The 23364-nt window shown below is 44.9% G+C and overlaps 1 protein-coding gene across 2 annotated transcripts in view; it reads right to left on the reverse strand.

Annotated features, from left to right (window-relative positions):
* The window catches only part of RBM33 (RNA binding motif protein 33), a 347098-nt gene that overhangs the window by 125207 nt on the left and 198527 nt on the right, over positions 1–23364 (reverse strand). For both annotated transcript variants that reach the window (XM_082258397.1, XM_082258398.1), the window contains exon 15: positions 19434–20060. In XM_082258397.1, coding sequence (XP_082114523.1) covers positions 19434–20060 — 627 coding nt within the window. The remainder of the gene's footprint in view (positions 1–19433; positions 20061–23364) is intronic.

Here is a 23364-nt window from a genome sequence, read left to right on the forward strand (position 1 = left end):
GCACCTGCAGTCACCACTACTCATACCGTGATCAGAAGGTAAAATGATCCAGGAGTCAGCACCAGGGGGATGAGGAGGGGCTTCCACCACCAAAATCGCCGCCCACAGGGCTTCACCGTCACGGCCGCCACTATTTCCAATGCTAAACCACAGGAAAATGGCTGTCAGACTACACAAACATGGCCACCATGTATAGAAACACACAGGCTTCAACAAAATGGTGGCACCACGAGGCTCCCAGGGACCCAAGAGGGAGACCAGGTCTCAAGGACAGATCCAGGCAGGACGGGGGCCCAGGCAGGAGCCCCTACCAGGTACCCTCCACACAATCGATTGTCCGGTCGCCGGCAGCGCGCACCCCCCCCCCCATCGCCAGTTAGCACCCTGCCTCCTCCCAGGAAAGTGGAAAGAACACCCCAAACAGCCCCAGCTGGGGGGGGGGCAGGATGAGGGACTTGGCAAGGGGGGGTGCCTGCAGAAAGGAGGGGAGCATGGGGTCTGACCGTCCCAAGGAGGGGCCCACAACCACCCCAAATCCTTTAGGGGGAGAGGGGGGACAGCTACTCACTATACCAGGAACCAGACGGGCACCACTCTAGACAAAACCCCTCTCCATTGAAATGGAAGGCTGTCAGCCAGGAAAAACGGTGCGACTCGGGCTGAGACCTGGTCGTATGCGACCTCGCGAGGCATTGATCTCGCAGGCCAGCCCCCGTCCAGTGGGGCTATTGCGACCGACCTAGCACGGAGCTGAGGTCTGCGTGCGCCCACTGGCCAGACTAGGGTGACCACTGGATCTAGATTATCCAGCCCGTTGCCCAGTTTGGCAGCTGATTGTAGATCCCACAGGAAAAAATCCAGAAGAAAAAAATTTTCTATCTAAAAACACATTCATTTTAGAAATGTTTGATTTTCTAATCATTAGTGGGGTCAAATTGACTTTCGTTTTTGATCGCAGTGACGGGTTAACTTGCAGAAGCAGAACAGAAATCCTCTCTCGCTCTAAGGAACTTTTCGGACAGTGTATGTGGTTTTCGTTCAGAAATAACATTAATTTTAAAATGGAATGTTAAAAGCCAGGGAAATTTTCGAATGTCATTCGCCCAGTCATCGAACATACGAAGAATTTTCGTACCAATACCCTTGTTCAAAAATCGATACACGTATAGCCAGCATAAAACCGTTAGTAGAAGCAGCATGCATTTTTTATCACCTGCCTTGATTCAGCTAGGAAAAAAAAAGTAGCTCTTTATCGTACACAAACAGCAGATATACTCTACTATATAATTGCTACCACAGGGTTAATTTATACTGTGTAACACTGAAAGTAATGATAAATACACCAGATAGACCATCATTTTAAATATAATGCACAATACTGGTAAACTTTAACATTAAATTGAATTGTAATGCCTAATGTTACCTTGTCTACCAGTTTCCCTGGGTTCAGATGCTGATATTCCCTGCACGCAGCAAGTGATTGTAAACATTTGATTTTTTTTTTTTTTATTTAAAACAACAAACTTGTTATACTTACCTGCTCTGTGTAATGGTTTTGCACAGAGCAGCCCTGATTCTTCTCTTTTGGGCTCCCCCACCAGCACTTCTGGCTGCTCCTGCCTTTACAGTGCTCCTATAGCAAGCCGCAAAGTATAGTATAGAGTGCCCCTATAGCAAGTAAAAAACTTCTGTCTTTAAAATCACTCACCTGCTTCTCCTGCCCAGGACTATATGAAGCATTGCTCCTTACACATTCACCAGTTGTCAGGCACTTACTGACATGTATGGAACATGTACTGAGCTGTATATGTGCGCTGCACTGTATTTTCTGATATGTAAACAAATAATTCTGTATGCAGAACTAATCCGCTGACCAACTAATCTATTATAAAAATAGTTGACAACCATTTTCATAATTGTTGATTAGTTGTTTCAGCCCTACACAGCTGCTGCATCATTCATTAACAGAGTTCTGTGCATGATTTAACTACAAGTCCCATCTACCACCTCAGCAGACAGCTTGAAGCTCTCAATGTACTGCGAGGGTGCTGGTGAGCGTACTTGTAGTTAATTTATTCTTCCTGCACTTCAGTAACCATCTGCCAGTACGTACCGGCACATAGCTGTGCTGAGCGCTTGCAGGAGCCGGAGGCTGGAACCGTGATCCACTGATTGCAGGTGCAAAGCTTTGTGGGCTCCATTGCAAAAAATAAATAGCAGCACATTTTTTTAACCTGCAAAACCATGTTAATTATAATAATAATATGTATTTTTGGTGAACTTAGCCTTTAAGCTAGCATGTTACTTCACAAGTATTCATTCAGCAAAAAAAAGATATGACTGTCAAGCCTTAGGGCTTGTTCACACCAGTGAGCAGTGCTTAATGCATGAATGCTGGTGTGCTCAGAGAGACAGTGCCAATGCTAGAATCCTGGTGCATTGCACAGTGTTATTTTTCCGCAGAACATTAAAATGTCAAGAGTCATGTATCAATTTAGTTCTACAGCAGAAAAGTTGCAATGCGGTGGTTCGTGATGCATCCTGCTGCACTAAAAAAAAAAAAAAAAAGAAGTACTGAAAGAAGCACTTTTTTGGAAACGGTCAGTATAGGAAAAAAAAAAAAAACGGAATTTTTGTAAAATCTTACCTGTAAAATTCCTTTCTCTGAGTCCTCCGACAGTCGCCGCCTCTTCATATTCGTCACATATGGGGTATTAGACTTTGCTCCGAAGGAGTAGCTAGGCAACAGAATATGTTAACAATAAAGCTTTAACATATCCCACCCTCAAGGGGTGGTCCCCTCAGTCAATACCCTCCTACTTCCTGCAACCATATCTCAGTTTTAGTGGAATAGCAGTAGAGTATACAGTCAAACCCCAAAAGAGGGGCGGGGGCGGCGACTGTCGGAGGACTCAGAGAAAGGAATTTTACAGGTAAGATTTTACAAAAATTCCGTTTTCTCTTACGTCCTCCGACAGTCGCCGCCTCTTCATATTCGTCACATATGGGGACGTCCCAAAGCAGTGCAAACATGAGGGGTGGGAAACGCATCCGCGCCGAAAGGCAACGCAGTCTCCACATCAAAGAAAGGAACCTTACCAAAGGAAGGAAACCAGCTGGGCAACAGCAAAAATAAGTGCTCAACAGGAGCAACAACCCAGGAAAAGACAAAAAACCAGGGGATACAAAACTTATCCCAACAGCCAGGAGTCCCCAACAAGGGACCCTAGGGAACAGCCGCACTAAGAACCTTGCGGCCAAAGGAAGCATCCGCCGATGCCTGAACATCTACTTTGTAGAATTTTGTGAAAGTGTGTACGGTCGACCAAGTCGCCGCCTTACACACCTGGGCTACAGAAGCCCCATGACGACAGGCCCAAGACGTACTCAGAGATCTAGTAGAGTGCGCCTTCACAGGCACAGGGGGAACCTTCCCCTGCAAGGCATAGGCCTGTTCAATGGTCTGCCTGATCCATTTGGCAATGGTAGAGGCGGAAGCCGCCATGCCCTTCCGAGGACCCTCTGGAAGAACAAACAAGGAGTCCGTCTTTCGAAAAGACTCAGTCGATTTAAGGTAAACCCTAATCGCCCGAACAACATCCAGAGAATGTAGTCTCACCTCCTTTGGATGTTTAGGCTTCGTGCACAACGAAGGCAAAACAATATCCTCGTTAAGATGGAATTCCGAAACTCGTTTCGGCAGAAAAGAAGGATTAGGTCGCAAGACCACCTTATCCAAATGAACAACCAGGTACGGAGACTTGCAGGACAAAGCCGCCAGTTCCGACACTCTGCGAGCCGAAGTGATCGCCACCAAAAAGGCGACCTTTTTGGACAACATAGACAACGATATCTCCCTGATCTGTTCAAAAGGAGCACGTTGTAACACAGACAGGACTAGATTCAAGTCCCAAGGGGGCAAAGGATCCCTCCTAGGAGGAACCAGATGCCGCACACCCTGAATAAAAGTGCCAACCAAGGAGTTGGAAGCCACGGGACGTTGAAACAGAACGGCCAGCGCAGACACCTGACCCTTTATCGTAGCCAGCGCCAAACGCTGATCGACACCCGTCTGAAGGAAAGACAGCACACGGGAAACCGAGTACGTGCGGGGTGAAAACCCCCTGGACTCACACCAGGCAAAATAGGCCTTCCAAGTACGGTAATAAACCTTTCCCGAGGAAGACTTCCTCGCGTTGATCAAGGTATGAACAACCTCTGGAGAGAGACCCTTCTCCTTCAGGACCTCGGTCTCAACAGCCAGGCCGTCAAAGCCAGCGACTGTAAAGCAGGATGGTAAATCGGTCCTTGAGACAGTAGATCGTCCCGAAGAGGCAGACGCCAGGGGGCGTCGACCGCCAGATTCACGAGGTCTGCGTACCAGGACCGGCGAGGCCAGTCCGGTGCCACAAGAATCACCGTGCTGCGTTCCGAGTGTAACCTGCGAAGGAACCGGGACAGCAACTGAATCGGTGGAAACGCGTACATCAGCCTGTACTGATGCCACGGGGCCACTAACGCGTCCGACGCGTCTGCCCGAGGGTCGCGCGTCCTTGCCACGAACCTCTTCACCTTGTAGTTGAGGCGAGACGCGAACAGGTCCACATCTGGAAGACCCCACTTCGCGCACAACATCTGGAAGACAGCCGGGTGGAGAGACCATTCCCCCTGATCCAGGGTCTGGCGACTCAGATAGTCCGCCTGCCAGTTCTCCACTCCCGGAATGTGAACCGCCGTTATCGCCGGGACATGAGTCTCGGCCCAAGACAGAATGTCGGCCACTTCTCGAGCCGCTCGGGCACTCCTGGTGCCCCCTTGGTGGTTGATGTAGGCCACCGCCGTGGCATTGTCCGTCTGCACCCGAACCGGGCAGCCCTGCAGCCGGTCCGTCCAGCGATGAAGACAGAGCCTTATCGCACGCAATTCCAGAATGTTGATCGGGAGGGAAGACTCCCCCTCCGACCAGGTCCCCTGGGCGGACAGAACGCCCAGAACACCACCCCAGCCCGACAGGCTGGCATCCGTGGTGATTATCGTCCACGAGATCGGACGAAACGACTTGCCCCCGGACACCAACGGGGACTGGAGCCACCACAGAAGGTTTTCCCTGGTGCGATGACTCAACGAGATCTGAAGATCCAGAGATTGAGGTCGCCCGTCCCACTTGGACAAGATCTCCGCCTGGAGACCCCGCGTGTGAAACTGCGCGAAAGGAATCGCCTCGAAAGCCGAGACCATCAATCCCAGACATCTCATACACGTCCGCAGAGACGAGTTCGGAACGTCCCTGAGGGACCTGACCTCCTCCTGAAGAGTCCTGAGTTTGTCTTCCGGCAGGAAGACCTTCGCCTGCACCGAGTCCAGTATCATTCCCAGATAGGGAAGACGAACCGACGGACTCAGTGTCGACTTTGGAACATTTATCGTCCAACCGAACTCCTGCAGAGTTTGCATCGTGACAGACAGGTCCTTCTCCAGACCCTGACTGGTCGCAGACCGAATCAGAATGTCGTCCAGATACCCCAGGACAGAAATGCCCTGGGCTCTCAATAATGCCAGAACCGGTGCAAGCACTTTGGTGAAGACCCGCGGAGCCGAGGCGAGCCCAAAGGGCAACGCCACGAACTGGTAGTGATCCTCCGCAATGGCAAATCGAAGGTATCTCTGATGACCCTCGAATATGGGGATGTGAAGATACGCATCCTTCAAATCGATGGAGGCCATGAATTCCCCCGGAACCAGGGCAGCCACCACCGAGCGCAGGGATTCCATGCGGAACTTGCGAACCCGCACAGAGCGGTTCAGAGCTTTCAAGTCCAGAATTGGACGAACCTTGCCCTCCTTTCTGGGCACGGTGAACAGATTGGAATAAAACCCCCGAAATCTGTCCCGATGAGGCACCGGAACCACCACTCCCTGAGCCCTCAGGTCCCGCACCGCCAGGTGCAGATCCCGCAGGCGCTCTGGAGACAGTTGTAGATTTGAGGGAAAAAATCTGCTCTCTGGCCGAGAGAGAAACTCGATCTTGTAACCAGATCGAACGATTTCCAGAACCCATCTGTCCCGCACACGGGCCAACCAGGGCTGAAGAAAACCGAGCAAGCGTCCCCCCACCCCAAAACTGGGTGAGGGCGCCCCTTCAGGCCGAACTGTTATGGGCCGCAGGTCCGGATTGGCCGGACTTCTGTTTCCCAGACCAGGGTTTCTTCTGAGAGCCCTGGCCCTTGAACGGTTTGCCCTTGTAGTGCGGCCGAAAGGCACGAAAGGACCCCTGAGGGGGCCGAAAATGAGCATGCTTCTTCCCAGAAGCCCCCTTAGCCTTGGGGAAATGGGGCAAGAGAGTGCTCTTACCCCCGGTAATCCCCTTAATCAACACATCCAGGGACTCCCCAAAAAGGCGAGACCCATCATAAGGCAGATTGGCTAAGGTTTTACGTGAAGATTGGTCCACCGACCAACATTTCAACCAAACCAGGCGGCGAGACAACACCGCCACGCTGTGCACACGCGCGGCCAACGGAATCAGGTCCAGGTCCGCATCACACAGATACATGACACCCTGGTGGATCTGATCCACCATAGCCAGGGTCGCCGCCGAGGCCGAATCGGCCACTAGGACGCGCCTAAGCATCTGCGTCCAACTTGCGATCGCCTGGGCCGCCATGAGAGAAGCAAACAGAGCCTTAAGCATAGAACCCGTAACAGAATAAGTATGACGGGCAAGAGACTCCAGTCTCCTATCCGTGGCATCACGGAAAACAGGGGATCCCTCTGCAGGGATCGCAGTGGCTTTGTTCAAAACCGCAATAGCATGATCCACTGGCGGAGGCACACACCACCGTTCATCAGTGGCAGGCGAGAAAGGATAACGCAGCTTAAATTTACTTGGTACCGCAAAAGGCTTGCGCAAATCGCGCCATTGGTCCTTAACAGCGCGCTGAAAATCAGCATTGCAGGGAAAAACCTGCGGCGTCCTGCGTTTTCTCTGCGTCCCATAAGCCGCCAAGGCAGCTGGGGGACACACCTCGTCCTGCAAACGTAGCGTCTGCTTAATGGAAGCAATCAACTCATCCATGATTGCAAGCTCTTCAGGCGAGCCAGGGGGAGAATTATCAACCCCCTCAACTTCAGCCTCTACCTCAGACCCCACTAGATCAAGAGAGGAGCGGGACCCCGATAGGGGGGTCCCCGCCAGAACAGCCCCATCACCTTCACCCTCAGAATCAGAGGACAGAGTAACTCTGGGCCGTTTAGTAGATTGAGCAGCCACCAGCATTTGCACCTGTGCAGCAAGGCCAGCCACAATAGTGGCCAAATCCCCCCCTGGGGGGGAAACAGCGGTCCCCTGGCTTTCCACCAATACTGTGGGAAACTTGCCCTCCTGAGAATCCATTGCCCCTGTATGCCAGACAACCAAGGGTTAACTGCCCCCTTACAGCAAGCGCGGCAAGCGCAGCCCACCGCACCACACTCAGGCACAATGAGACCCCCACAGGGAATATACAGACTGAATACAGGCAATGGAATACAGGAATAGAAGGATAAAACCTGAGGAGACTCCGCTGCTGCTGCTGCCTCGATCGGTGCTTCCAGGAGAGAGGAAGTGATGCTGCCAGGGCGCTCTATGTAAGCCTATGGAGGCTACAAGAAAATGGCCGCCGTGCATGTAAACCATGCGGCCGGAGCGGGCGCCGGTAAAATGGCGCCGTTTGGCGCCGAAATCGCCGCTCCACAGTGCATAGAATCACACACAATATTATCCCATACTATGGATACATGTTAGATCGCCGCAGCGATCGCTGTATATGCCCCAACATGCCATTAAAAACATGCCCCACAGCACACAGCTCCTCACACTGCCCAGCCTGACATACCCAGTGTCATACAGCTCCCCCCCCCCTTGCAGCCCACAGCATGCAGCCGAGATATAGGGAGACAAGCAGTGTGATTAAAGGCAGGTTACACAGTCCCAGACTGAGACCCCCCCCAGACAGACAGGTCCCCACATAGATACACTTACCTCACATGGCGTGGGGAACCCGCACAGGCGAACAAGCCGCTGCACATGAGGCAGGGAGAGTCGCAATTCAAGACGCACACAATGGCGGTTCAGAAACCGCACAGCGTCCGGTGAGGTAGCCACCTCACCAATCATCCCTGCACCGAACAGGGATGGGTCGTTCACTGTGCCAGGAGCGTTACCTGGCTGAACGCTCGATGGCAGACTGGGAAGCCACTGACCCACGACCTGCGACCAGGGGGATCAGCCCGAGACCCAGTCCGCATGATCCTCTTCGTCCGAAGAACTAACTAATGCTGACAAAAATTACAGCTAAGTAAAGGTAGAGAGAAAACTCAAACAAAATATCAAAAAGAAGAAAGAGTCTGGGACAAAAAGTCCCAGCACAGAGAGAGCCAGCCACTCCTGACAAGCTAGACATTAAAACTGAGATATGGTTGCAGGAAGTAGGAGGGTATTGACTGAGGGGACCACCCCTTGAGGGTGGGATATGTTAAAGCTTTATTGTTAACATATTCTGTTGCCTAGCTACTCCTTCGGAGCAAAGTCTAATACCCCATATGTGACGAATATGAAGAGGCGGCGACTGTCGGAGGACGTAAGAGAAAAAACATCTTACCTGGTTCTATATGTTGGGGCTGCGAGGGAAATAGCCCAAACATATCTGGTATGAATGAGCCCTTAGACTTAAAAATCAAACTTTGGGCAAATTTAGTTGTTTGATTTATAAGCTGAGAAAATAAAAAAAATAAAAAAAAAAACAAACAGTGAAAACTTACTTTTAACATTTGTTAAGAAAAAAAAAACAAAAAAAAAAAAACACATGATGACACATGATGGAAATACATCCCACAAACCCCTTAATGCCATCAATCTGACCAAAGTATATATATCACCTATCCAACCCAGCAAACACTGTAAACAGATGGACAGAGTGGAATGGCAATTATCATTAAATAATAAAATTAATATTAAACAGAATAATGCCTCCCAAAAACGAGGAGACAACATAATGTAGAAAGTGGCCTTTACATTCAGAGAATATGCCTATTCAAGCAAAGGTAATGTATTAATCAAAAGAACAGATTTATGCCCAGTGGCCTTAAGGAAGAAACTCTGTAGGGGTTTCCTTTTGTCAGCAGCACAATTTTCTGCAATAATAAACAGCCACAAAGATTCAACTTTTTGGACAGAAGCAGGAACGTGAATTAATACATTCTTGATATAGAATGGATAATTTATACATAAATTCCATGTTGGCGATTACCTTCTCTAGTTCTCCTGTGGGGCCAAGTATCTTTGAAAGCATATGGGTGATCAATCTAAAAGGTTTGGAGAGCAGTGACATCCTCATGTGGGGAGCACAATTAAAACACAATCTGTCTGTCAGTAAGGCTTTCCTCTACACTCTTCAGATTTGAGTCTCACTCTCTCGGTTACAATCACTTGGCTGATGATCTTCGCAGGTCCCCCATCTAACAGACATTCACCAAATGTTGTCACTTCTGCGTGCTTTTTTTTCTGCTGATAAGCCAACAGAAAATATAAAAATCAAAAAGGTAGCATGGGAAAACAAAAAAAGAAAGCTTTCCATGTCAGAAATCAGTAATGCTCAATGATGTATTTGGTTGACCCTTGGCTGAACTAGTAACCTTTCAAATGAACAAAAGACAAGCACAACTAGAAACAGGAACCAAGATGAAAGCTGAACTGGGGGTTTAGACAGATCGAAAAAGAAAAGTATAAGGCCAGCCATATACGCATAGATTTCTCTGGTTCAGGCCTACAAGACTGTGAACCATTAGGAGGACCATTCAGTAAGAAGGGAATCCGTCTTCCTGAAAGAAGCAGTAGCTAAGAGAGGAAAGGCAGAAAGTACCTTCGGTATTAAGATAGTCTTGGGCCTTAATCCCATGATAGCCCTATGCAAAACCAAAAAGGATACCAACGCAGGATAAGGCTGCCAGTTTAGATGTGTGGCTCCCAGAGGTGACCGCTACAAGGAAAAACACATTGTGGGTATCAGTAAAGTGAGGAATGTCCTTAATGGCTTTCTGAAATACAGAGAGAACGAAATTAAGATGGTCACAAAGGTAAAAACAGAGGGAGCTACACTGGGAGACTCCATGTACAATGATAATATCAAGGAATGAGAGGTCTCTGAAAAGGAAAAGAAAGTGGCCAAACCTGCACCCTAATAGTGCTGAGAGCCATATACTAATCAAGGCCCAGCTGTAGGAAAGAGGATTTGTCCCATGGAGAAACTCCAGGGGTGGAAGCTTCAAGACTCACGGCAAGGTAAGAATGTCTTCAACGATCGAGAATAGACCTTGTGGAAGTAGACGTCCTAGCTTTAAGGATAATAGGAACCTTGTCTTCAATAAAGCCAGTGACTCAAGCAGGATGGTTAGTCCTTGAGACAAAAGATCACAGATCTAGAAGAGTCTACAAAGCATCCACCAGAAGAGTTACCAGGTTGGCATACGGCATCCAACTATATCAGTTTGAAGCAAGGATGACAAGAATGGCCCCCATCTAAATCCTGTGTAACAGATGAGGAAGAGGTTTCAAGGGAGGAAGGGCATTGCTCATTTTGTACTGACCTTAGAATCCCTGTACCTACAGAAACAATTGTGCAGTCTGTAAACTGTACCAGTTACAGGGCTGATGCACACAGATGCAATATAGTCTTCCTTTATTCAGCAAGTAGGAGCAAGTACTATTCTGACACGTTTTTCGCCATCCACAACACTATCTCAAAAAATTACAAAGCCACTTGGGCATTCTTTGAGAAAGCTCAGTGCCTAGCATGGAGCATGTCACAATAGAACATGTTGCTGCTGGCTATTTTAATAAAGGAAGAATATTTGCTTCTCAATATGCAGCATTGTTGAGACCAATCTCACCTGGAGTAGCATGTGAACTATTTGATGGATTTGTTGTTCAGTCTGTTATTTACCTGGAGGCTGGGAGTTACTAGTTAGGCATCACCCATCTGCAACACAGGTCATAAAATACCTTTGGGTGTAGAGCCACTCATCCAGGTCCAAGTGCTGGCACTGAGGAAGTCTGGCAGGACTGGATTTGAGATACTTCTCTTGCAAGCATTCTGGTTACTCCCTAATGGTTAATGTATGCCATTGCCATAGCACCGCCTGACTGAATCCAGACCAGATGGCCTTTCAGCAGAATGGTCAAACACTGCAGAGAAAGCCAAATTGAAAGAAGCTCCATTACGTTTATGGGGAGACTAAACTCCTGTGACGACCTAGTCTCAAGCACTGACAGGGTGCCCAGAACCCCTCTCCTGCCCAAAAAAAGACTGGGAACCTTTGTGAGGTTCTTTAAAAAGACAGAGAAAAAACTTCCCTGACCCACCAAGTCACAGACAACCTGGTTCTCAGTGCCAAGTGAATCAGCGAGTCCAGGTACTTAATGGGCTTCTCCCACAATGACAAGATGTTATAATGTAGATTGTACTGTGTGAACCTTGGCAAACAGAACTACCTTGAAGGAGGCCTCTTTTAAACCTAGGACTATTCTTGGACTGTGGAGCTTGAATCCATGAGTCATAAGGTTCGGGATCAAACTGAACTGCTGAAACATCTGCACAGTCAAAACCATGCTATCCAACAGAGCCACATCAACTGTTCACCTGGCCTAACAGGTGGTCATCCAATGCCTTGCAAAAGTATTCACCTTTGGCATTTTTTGTGTTTTGTTGCCTCACAACCTGGAATTAACATGGATTGTTTGAGGATTTGCAACATTTAATTTACAGAACATGCTCACAACTTTGATTTTATTTTATTTTTTATTGTGAAGAAAACAAATAGGACAAAATGACAGAAAAAGTCAATGTGCATAACTATTCACCCCCCTAAAGTCAATACTTTGTAGAGCCACCTTTTGCAGCAATTACAGCTCCAAGTCGCTTTGGATAAGTCTCTATGAGCTTGCCACATATTACCACTGCAATTTTTGCCCATTTCTAATTGCAAAACTGCTCCAGCTCCTTCAAGTTGGATGGTTTGAGCTGGCTTGTGAACAGCAATCTAAGTCTGATCACAAATTTTCTATTGGATTGAGGTCTGGGCTTTGACTAGGAGGCCATTCCAACACATTTACATGTTTCTCCTTGAACTACTCAAGTTTTGCTTTAGCAGTGTGTTTGGGGTCATTGTCCTGCTGGAAGGTAAAACTCTGTCCTAGCCTCAAATCACGCACAGAGTGGTACAGGTTTTGCTCAAGAACATCCCTGCATTTAGCACCATCCATCTTTCCCTCAACTCTGACCAGTTTCTCAGTCCCGGCTGCTGAAAAACATCCCCACAACATGATGCTGCTACCACCATGTTTCACTGTGGGGATGGCGTTCTTTAGGTGATGTGATGGGTTTGCAACCGACATAACGTTTTCTTTGATGGCCAAAAAGTTAAATTTTAGTCTCATCAGACCAGAGCACCTTCCTCCATACATTTTGGGAGTCTCCCACGTGCCTTTTCGCAAACTAAAAACGTGCCATTTTGTTTTTTGCTGAAAGTAATGGCTTTCTTCTGGCCACTCGGCCATAAAGCCCACGCGTACGGCTTATTGTTGTCCTGTGTACAGATACTCCAGTCTCTGCTGTGGAACTCTGCAGCTCCTCCAGGGTTACCTTAGGTGTTTGTGTTGCCACTTTGATTAATGCCCTCCTTGCCCAGTCCATGAGTTTTGGTGGCTGGCCGTCTCTTGGCAGCTTTGCTGTTGTGTCATGTGCTTTCCATTTGGTTATGATAGATTTGATGGTGCTCCTGGGGATCATTAAAGATTTGGATATATATATATATATATATATATATATATATATATATATATATATATATATATATTTTTTTTTTTTTTTTTTTTACCTAACCCTGACTTGTACTTCTCAACAACATTGTCCCTTACTTGTTTGGAGAGTTCCTTGGTCTTCATGGCAGTGTTTGGTTAGTGGTGCCTCTTGCTTATGTGTTGCAGCCTCTGGGGCCTTTGAAAAAAGGTGTGTATATGTAATGACATATACACAGTTTTTATGGGCTTCATAACAAAGGGGATGAATACATAGGCACAAGACAATTTTCTGTTTTCTATTTCTAAAAAATAATTTTATGTATACATTTTTCTCATTTCACTTCAACTTAGGACTATTGTGTTCTGATCCATCACATAAAATTCAGATTAACAAAACATTGAACTTAAGGCTGTAATGTAACAAAATAGGTAAAAAGTCAAGCAGGGTGAAAACTTTTGTATACCACAATGTGGATGTAAAAAGAGTACAACAGTAGAATACTGGGGCCAGCACATTGGTAAACACACAAGGTGTAGATGAGAGGCCGAAGGGTAGAGGCAGGAACTGGTAGGTTAGAAGACACACAGCAAAATGAAGGAACCACTGATGGCCTGGAAAGATGGGCACATGCAGGTAAATGTCCTTTATATCAACAGAAAGTCTTCCTGATCAAAAAGGCAATGACAGACCTGGTAGATTTCATGCCAAACTTTTGGACTCCAATAAACACATTTATAACACTGATGTCAAAAGATGGGGCACATGCCCTTTTTAGGTTTGGAGACTGAACAGGTTGGGAGTAATATCCTTGAAATTGTGTCACAGGAACTAGGGAAATGACACCTTAGTCCAGAAAAAATGTGAGCGCTGGATGGAGATATGATAATTTGTGCGGTGAAATAGAAAGGATTACAGTGAGTAACTGAGAAGGGGTATGTATCAAAACTGCAGTATATATCCCTGGCATATCACCTCTTGCACCCAGATAAAAGCAGTCCAAGCATCTGTAATGGTTATTGAGGAAAAGTGGAGGAACATCTTCATTTCATGATAGGCATGCCTAAAGATTTGGCAGCTGCTGACTTTATACTAAGTTGGCAGAATGAGAGCCAAGCTTTGGTATGGGGAGGGGTAGATCTCAACATGAAGAGCATGTATGTGGAAAAACAAATTAAATTAACAAAAGGAGTTTGTGGTCTATTCCTTTGGCGTCTTCCACTACGGGAGGAGGATGCTCTTGCACACCTAAAATTTAAAGCTATTGGTTTCGTGAGCTCTATATTTTAGGGGTCACAACAGTCGGTATATCTTTTTTTTTAAAAGGCATTTGACCAGTTATCCATAGGTCTTGCACAATAGGCAGGCATTGTAGTTTTGTTAGGTTGGGACACTGTTTAACCTATTGTACTAAATCCACTCTATAATTATTGCTTAAGGGCTCGTCAAGGTACTTCCATTCAGTCATGGTGTGGCACAAGTCACAGCCAGGATTGGGTAAAGCGTAGGACCCACCAGCGAAAACATGGCTCTAGACAGGACTGCCAACTGCTTATTGGTTTGGTTCTTAAAGACAGGGGCATCCTCTACAGGCTTCAAAGAGACATTTTCTTGAGGTGGAACACTGATCACAGTGAGACTAGAAAACGTTGTACAAAACCTTTACCCAGCTGAGTAAAGCGCTAATAACTGCTTCGGGACAGCAAAGCACTCCATAGAAAAAGAGATGGAACAGCAAATGCAATGGTAAAGTCTTTGTGGCCCCTAGGAGCTTTAAAGAACCCAAGACTGGAAGCATTACCGATAGAAGAAACAGGCATTCGGTAAATCAGATATAGAATATGTGGGAGAATATTGATACTTACCCCTATTGCTATCGAAGTTCAACTTGGAATCTGGATGTACCAGTGGAAGCATTACAACTGCACAATGGATTTGGGGCACACATTATTGAGACTATAAATACATATGTTGAACATTGGAAGGATTAACAAAGCTGCAAGTTCAGATGTGCAAGTTTAACATTTTTATTGTAGATGCATTAACATGTGTCCTTCATACAGGCATCAGGTAGGCTCCAATGTTTATATTTCTGTATGATTTCCAAAATATAAGTGCATATAAATTCATGTATGTCATTTTTGTAGGGCAGATGGTTTAGGTGCCTTGAGAGAACATATTGACAATGATACCATTTATGGTAAACAAGTATTTTTAGGAGGTTGGGGAATAGGTATACCTGTACATAATTTATTTTGTAAAATAAATGGTCTTTTTGATGGAATATGGCTGACTTTTTGTTTGTTTGAGGTTTTTTTTGATTTATAAAGTTTATTTTTTTTTTCTACATTTTGTATAGCATCTATCTGTAGTAGTCAATTACGGTAGTTTCTTGGTTTTAGACTCAGACATGTTGTGACTATGTGGGGGTAGGGCAAAATAAGGTTCAAGCTAAGAGGCAAGGCATCAAGTATTCACAAAACCAAAGCAGGTGTTAACAGGTGAGGGTCATTTTAACTTCTGTTGCATATATGATGTATCACTTTCTTTATCCCTGTTAATATGGTCTGTCAGATGTCTGCTTATTAGTTTAGATGTGGCTCCATCCTGAAACGGCAAACTCATTTTTAAATCATGTATGTATACCTTTTTAAGCTTACTTATTAAAAGATTTGTGAGCAAGCTTCTAGTGCTTAAAATCTATTTGCATTTACCCTTTGGAAGGACACTGACACTTTCAGTGCATTAGGAGAAGGAAGTACAAGTAGGGGTGAGCTGTATACTTTTGTCTATTGATGAAACCAAAGCAGATGGTAGCAGCTGAAGGACCAAAGGCCAGAGATGACCAAAGTCATCTCTGTCAGTGCAGGTGACAGGGTGTCCCCTCCCCCTCCCCTCTTTCTCCTCCCCTTCCCCTTTCCTATTTAAATTCTTTTTTGGTTTTACATGTCAGCTTTAGACCTGAAGGGGTGTACCCTGAAACATGTATGTAATCTGTCAACAGTTTCTGGCATTTTTTCCTCTCCAACAGTAGCTGGCCGCCCTTTGTCTCCACTCCACACACTCCCGTCGGTGATCTGCCCGTCCTGTAATGTAATTTCCAGGCGCCGAAGCGGTCTTCTCGGCAGGGAGAGGTGGCTGATTCCGCGTACTCTGCGGTCACCTTACCTTGATGTGACCGGTGCCTCTTCAGTTAAGTTCAGGACAGCTTTTGTTGAGTTCCCTTCATTCTCCATCACGTAACACTTTCATCTGGCCTCTTACCATCCTGTTGCTTGGGGGCATTGCCCACTCCTAATCCCATCTTCCTTCTGGGAATACGACGTTCTTAGTCATCTGCACTGGCTCCACTCAAGGTACTGCCGTTTTCCATCTGTGTTATTTTATATGGTGGCTAGCATCCTCTACAATTTGGATTATCTACTGTGAAGCATTTATTGTCAATAAACTAAGAATTTTGGACTTTAATTTTGCAAGCACATGTTTCTTTGCCTGGCTGAGGGCAGCGCTTTTCATCCCACTTTGTTGCTTGCATTATCTAGAAGTTGATCAAAGCAAGCAAAATGAGCAGTAAACTACCCAGCTGATGTCCATGCTCAGTACCACAGCATCAACCCCTTTATGTGGCGCAGCGTCCATATATGGTACTCCAAAAGCCAGACCAAGGACGGCTGCAAACTAAGGCTTCGTTAACACGTATGTTGATAAAGTACAACGAAATGCTCATTAACGTGCCTATAGCATTTATGTTTTTATTGTGTGGAAAAAGCATCAAGAATGCTTGTCAACTGCCTACGAAAGTGTTTTTTTTTTTTTTTTTTTTTTAGGAGGAACTGCTTACAGGGGAAATGATAGAGACAAATATCTGCCGTAGGGCATGTTTTAGTTGTGGTATAATAGCAAGCATTTTTGTGAATTCTCTGATTTGTATACTTTCATCTCTGACACTTGGCTTGGTCAAGCTTAACTTTGCCAACACAAAAAGCTTTGCCACTGGCAATAATTCTCAATGCCCCTGTCTACCACTGGTTTGAGGCTTTTGCCTGCACACAGAAGCAAATGATGTTACAACACAGCTGCTCTATACAGAATGGAAGTGGCTGGAGCTACTCTGTTCTAATTCTCCATTTCCAAGTTCATTCTAGGATACAGAAACCTCCACTGCTTCTCACAGCACCCAGCTAACACTTCATAAATGCCTCACTAACAGGCCATTAATGCTATAGATGGGAGTAAGATGTAGTTATGGTGCTTTACCATTAAAATTAACGGTGTGTATTGCACTGTGTGGTGTCAATTGCAATTTTTATGGCAGGCAATAAATGGCACTTAAACACAGTATTGACCAAAGTGTGAATGTACCCTAAGAGACCAGCTATAGCAGCGATGAGTCTAGATAGAAGAAAAAAAAGGTGCTAGCAAACACAGGTTAATCTTTTTCACAGTCTAGGTGAAATTATCAGCCTCCTAGGTAACTGAGTATCTATAGCAGAGAGAGGGAGTATACCCCCTGGGACTGCCCATAGGCGTAGCCAGACTTTTTCTGCCTAGTGTCCTACTCCTGTAGGGGGCAGTATAACCCAATGGTTAAGAAGATCAGGAGCTGTGTCTGTCAATGAACGTTAGAGAACGACTGAATTTAAAGAATAACTCAAGCCATTGAATTATCATACATGGTTACATTAGTCCACCATGGACCAATGTAACAATGTATATACCATAACTGGCCAATGCCCCTGGAATCATAATATCGCTGAGGTGGACACTACTGCTACAGTGATCTCCATCTGTTTTTGGTACCACGTCAAGTGGCTGCACTGCTTATGGAACATAGGATGCTGGCCATTTGCCACAGGCCCTAGAGAATGCTTTGCATCATTTGAATGAATGCAAAGCGTTCTCCGATTGGAAGATGTACAGAGGCGAGAAAAGACACTAGTGGCCAACCTTCTGTCTTCACAATGCATCATGCCAGCTGCTGAGCATCCTGATTTTCAGCTTCCCAGGGTATCAGTTAGGTATGGTTTATACATAGTTACACTGATCTCAGCTGGAGCAATGTAACTATTGTAGCCATATCTGGAATTCCTTTTTGACATTTTAAGACTTCCTGTGTCCCTCAATAAACAAGAAAAAATATATATCCTACATGGACATGACTGCTCTAATATGGCTAAACCTCAACTTACCAAGATAAGCAAGAGAAGGCTATGGGCCCTGCTGTTTACTAAGAGACTATAAGCCATGTGGACTTTGCTTCAACAAATAGAGGCCCAAACATTTTAGGAAAATTTCCTTGAAGTAAACAATCTCTCACTAACCTCTGAAGGCACAGGCTAAGTAATTCAAACCTCATAGAAAACAGACTCTGAAGTAGAGCTGCAGTCCTCCTGTGAACAGCTAACAGCACCTGTCTTTTGCTTACATTACAAGGCATAAAATAAAATTAAGCTTTGCAAAATGAATAACAGTTTTGTCAATCTTTGGACTCGTGTGCAACAGACATTTAAAAAGCTTTTATCTTTGCCATAACAGTCAACATGAAAGTTTCACATTGAGATTTATGGTCCGGATGAAGTGGGCTCTCCAGGAAAACACTTTACCCTTGTGATCTCTGAAGGCTCTATAACTTAAATTCTCTTACCACACAAATAAGCAACAGCACTGGCATCTGTTTATATATGTGTTTTATGCTTGTGTGATAGATATAAATGTATAATTTTTAAAAAAATAAAGATCTGTTATTTTAAACTATCTTTGCATCATTAACCCTTGGAGGTATATTCAAAGTCCCACTACTTTATTCTTAATTAAGTTGAACCTGATGCCAGTGTAGTATGTGAGCCCCTCAAAAATAATTACGTTTACCAACCTTGAGCACCAATGGAAACATTTTCTTATGCATCAGACATGTTTGTTATTCTCAAAAAAAAAAACCTTCAGAATTACCTATAGCAATGTGAGGACATCACATTTCATATTGACAACAAAATTAAATTTGACTTCAGTTTTTTCAACTTTTCCTAATAGGTTGGTAATTCATAATTCAAGTACTTTTTCTTTAATTTTTTTCATTATTATTCCAGTGGAAGCAGAAAAAAAAAAACGGTGATGTGGAAATCACCCAGACATGATAAAACTGAAAATGTAAACCTTGCTATAGGTTAGTCTTTTAACTGCCATACTTAATAAAACTGATGTTGCAACTGCTGATGGCAATCCTAGCTTATATACCCACCTACAGAATACTCTTCCCTAAGTTACAAAATAGGCTGACTTATCAAGCTCGCCAGCTCTTTGAAATAACTCAGGATGCCCTCATACAAGATTAAGAAAAACCCCAATCACACCATAAAAATATTTGTTAACTGGGCTAAAAAATGTTCCCATATGCCTACCTATATTGTCTTTAATGGGCAAGGTGATCACAAAAAAAGAAACAGACAGCAAGACTACAATGTAACATTTATAAAAAAAATTTTTTTGTAGGAAACTTATAAATGAGTAAAGATATTGCAGGGTCAGTCGGCAACAGTGAACATACATACATTTCAACATCAGAAGTGGTTATGTGCAGTGTCACGTGTCATCTGGACTTACCACTGTGGATAACTTAATCACACGGACTTTTGGTGCTATAGGAGCTCCTTCTCCAGAGCTGCTGTTTGACCTCTGCATGACAGTTCTCTTTGTGCCAGCAAGTCTCTGCTCTGTTGGCTTGCCCTGGACTGGAGCTACTTTAACAGCTTGCTGTGAGGTCAGCGAAGGGGCTGACCTTGCAGGCCGGGACTGTTGAACTTTTGGAGCAGGACTCTCTGACACTTTGTTTTGCACTGCCTGCTTAATGATCTTCTTTTGTTGTCCCTGAAACGTTACATTGGTTACTGGAGTTTGCAGAGGGGGGATATTCTGTGGAGAGGTTGTTGCCTCAGACTTCTTAGGAGTCAGTCTATTTTTCACATTTGGCTGCGTCTGCACAGTGGCGGGAGGCAGAATCTGGCTGTTATTTTCTGACTTCACAGTCTGTTTGTCCATCTCGGGCTGGCTTTGCTGTGCATTGTTAGCCTGTTGCTGCTGCTGACTGAGTCTTTGCAGAAGCTCCTTTTTCCTGGCTCCAGCCTGCTGTTGGCGGCGCAGCTCCTTCTGCTTTAAAATCTCCTCTCTCAAACGCTTCTGTTCTTCGATTTTTAAGCGGTATTTCCTGGTCTCCTCATCCTCATCAGGGAACTTTAAGGGAAAGAAAACACATGCCTTTTTACCTCACTAATAATAGCTCATTTCTGCGATCATTGACTATGCTACTACCATTTCTATCTCAACACAAATGGGCTGATTAGTAGTATGAACACGCACAGAAACAGTTTTTAGCCCTTCATAAACACAGGATGAAACAACTATGGGGATAACAGAGAGCCTTTCTGTCAGATCGCTTTATCTCGTTCTCTGCTGACAAACTAACAAAAGGTAGGGAGGTAAATGACCTGAAAAGGTTTCATTAGAACTATTGATTTTTCTTACACAATTTTAAAGCTTGATCTCAAACTCATTTGTCACACAATAATTGCTTATAATGAACACCACAAGCCAAGTGGCTGACCTTGAACTTGAGCGCCCTCTCAAGAATCAAAATGTCGTCAACTGCAAAGCTGGAATATTAATGGTAAACTGCAAAGACTTATTATTCTGTGCTCATGTCTCCTCTGGATGAAAATAATAAGCATCAAATAACCTTTTTTCGGTCTGGGAACTCTAATAAGGAACCATCTCCACTCTACAGTAATACAGTTTATTAATAGGAGGCCAGAGTAACTGATGTCTACTGATGAAAGCACACCACATACCTGCATTTGTGTGCTAATCAACTCTGTTCATACTTGCCTATTTCATAGTGCCTAAGTTACTATGAAGAAGGGAAAAAGTAAAGATATAATGGCAAAACTCTGTTATTGTACCACTACTAACAGAATTGTGTCGATAACTTCCCCCCTCAACCAGAGATACCCACCCTACATATTGCATTCACAAAGCAGATCTCATTGATCACTAGGTTTGCCATTTAATAATACTGTATTAGGTGTTGACAATGTCAACAGAATATTAAGTTAAACAAAAATAAGGCAACGAGAAGCACATGAACCTGTACTGGCTATAATACAAAAGCTGAAAAAGAATGAGACTTCAACTGCTAATATGTAGGCTCCCTGGTTTCTTGGTTCCTGGGTTTTATCCAGCTGCATTATCAAAAAAAGCAAGCTTGAGGAGCAAGACTTGATCCCCCTTGCAAAAGCCTCAATGGTGACTTCCCAATCTAAAATCCTAAAAAAGAAAAGAACTCATGCCATTGTGTTCTCCAAAGCTTTTTAATTTTGCGTGGACATATCCTTTCAACCCACCCTATCTAGAAGTTTACAAACTTGTGAGGACTGAGCAGTAGTGCATAATTACACATTCCTGAAGACTAAGCTGCAGTAAAAAAAAAAAAAAAGTGTATAATTGTATTTACTACAGATATACCGGTACTATTTTCCCTTTAATTGTAAGTCACATATGCTCCTTTTATCCATTAGCTGCTAAGTGTAGAGTATGTTGAATTTCATAGTGGGCTACGATTCGGTGAGAAAAAAACGTAAATCCCTGGTCTTTAAAGTGTAGGTCGCAACAAACATGGGAATTCTAACTTACCTGGAGTACAGCACAGGACTTGTATTCACAGATCATGGTTATAAGTAGACTACCTTCAGGTAATTAGACACTAGAAAATAAAAAAAATTTCTAGGGCTGCCCCTACTGCACTCATTTATCCCCACCTACTCCACAAGACACAAGGTTTTATGCAAGAAATAAGGAGTGAACACAAAAGACAAAGGGGAGGGGCCTGCATCAAGTTAGGGGCCTGTATGCCAAGACAGGGAATTTACAGAAAAGTCCAAATCAACATTATCTTAATGCGATTGTAAAGCTTGGCATTTTGTTTTTTTTAATTAAAATACCAAACATATTATATTTACCTGCTCTGTGCAATGGTTTTGCACAAGGCAGCCCTGATCCTCTTCTGGGGTCCCCCGCTGGAACTCTGGGCTCCACCTTCCCGCCAAAGGCCCCATACCAAGCCACTTGCTAAGGGGGCACTCGTGCCTGCTCCCTGCTCTGTGTGTGTATCATGTTCTCTTTGTATTTCTTCCTATGTGTGAAATACCTGGTGTTCCTGCTTGCCTAAAAAAAAACGGACCACATTCATTTGGTAACACATTGGTCAGTTCTCTAGCTATGCTGGCAACTCCTCCAATGATCAAACTTGTCCTGACACCCTCCCTCCTCCCAAACATAGGGAAACCCCATTTTACTTTATGTACACCGCTTGGCCCATTAGGGGTCCAGGTTTCGCCTGTCACAGTATACCCATTGAGGAGGTTCCAGGGTCTGGAAACCATACAGATAGACACTCTACTTCATGCCAAAGTGAACTGCAATGCAGGATCCAGCTCTCAAAACAAACATTACAGGCCAGCCCCACACTGTGGGGTCCGGATATGGTCCCCAAGGCACCAATGGGTACTGAGTCACAAACTGTTAGACAGCCCTATTGCCTTAATAGTAAAAAAAAAAACAAAAAAAAAAAAACATTCTCCAAAAAGGGGAATGGTCCACCACCTAAAGACACTAGCCAAACAAAAAAAAAAATGGGATTTTTGACTTACCATAAAATCCATTTTTGTTATGTTCATTGACGGACACAGCTTCTGATCTTCTTAACCATTGAGTTATACTGCCCCTTACAGGATTAGGACACTAGACAGGAAAAAACAAAACTGGTTGCACCGATGGGCAGTCCCAGGGGGTATACTCCCTCTCTCTGCTATAGGTACTCAGTTTTGTTACAAGCAGTGTCAGAAGAATTACAACTCCACAGAGGGGTGGGTGCTGTGTCCGTTAATGAACATCAGAAAAATGGATTTTACGGTAAGTCAAAAATCCCATTTTCTCTTTCGTTCATTGGCAGACACAGCTCCTAATCTTCTTAACCACTGGGACGTCCGTGTTAAAAGAGAGGAATGGGATCAGCGGAAAATAAATTCCCAAGGCTAAAACTATAGCCAACCAGGTAAACAGGAGCTCAACCAAAACAACCGGAGCCTACCCGAAAAAAGCAATACACCCTCAAATAGGACAAGGTCCTCTAAACAACCGCCTGCGAAACCTTGCGACCAAAAAAAGTATCCGCAGATGCCAACACATCCACCTTGTAGAACTTTGTGAAAGTGTGCACTGACGACCAGGTGGCCGCCTTCCAAACTTGCGTCACTAAAGCCTGATGACGGAAGGCCCAGGAGGCACTAAGCGCCCGAGTAGAGTGTGCCAGCTACTTCCAGAGCCTCCAGGTCATTTGTGCCCCCTTGGGGATTGACATAAGCCAAGGCCATGGCATTGTCCGATTGAATGCGTACTGGACAACCCTGAGGACGATCCAGCCAATGATCCAGACACAGTCTGATTGCTCAGAGTTCCAAGATATTAAATTGGTAGTCTGGAC

This window comes from Pelophylax lessonae (assembly GCF_965119305.1).
Source record: "Pelophylax lessonae genome assembly, chromosome: 5".
Taxonomy (NCBI): domain Eukaryota; kingdom Metazoa; phylum Chordata; class Amphibia; order Anura; family Ranidae; genus Pelophylax; species Pelophylax lessonae.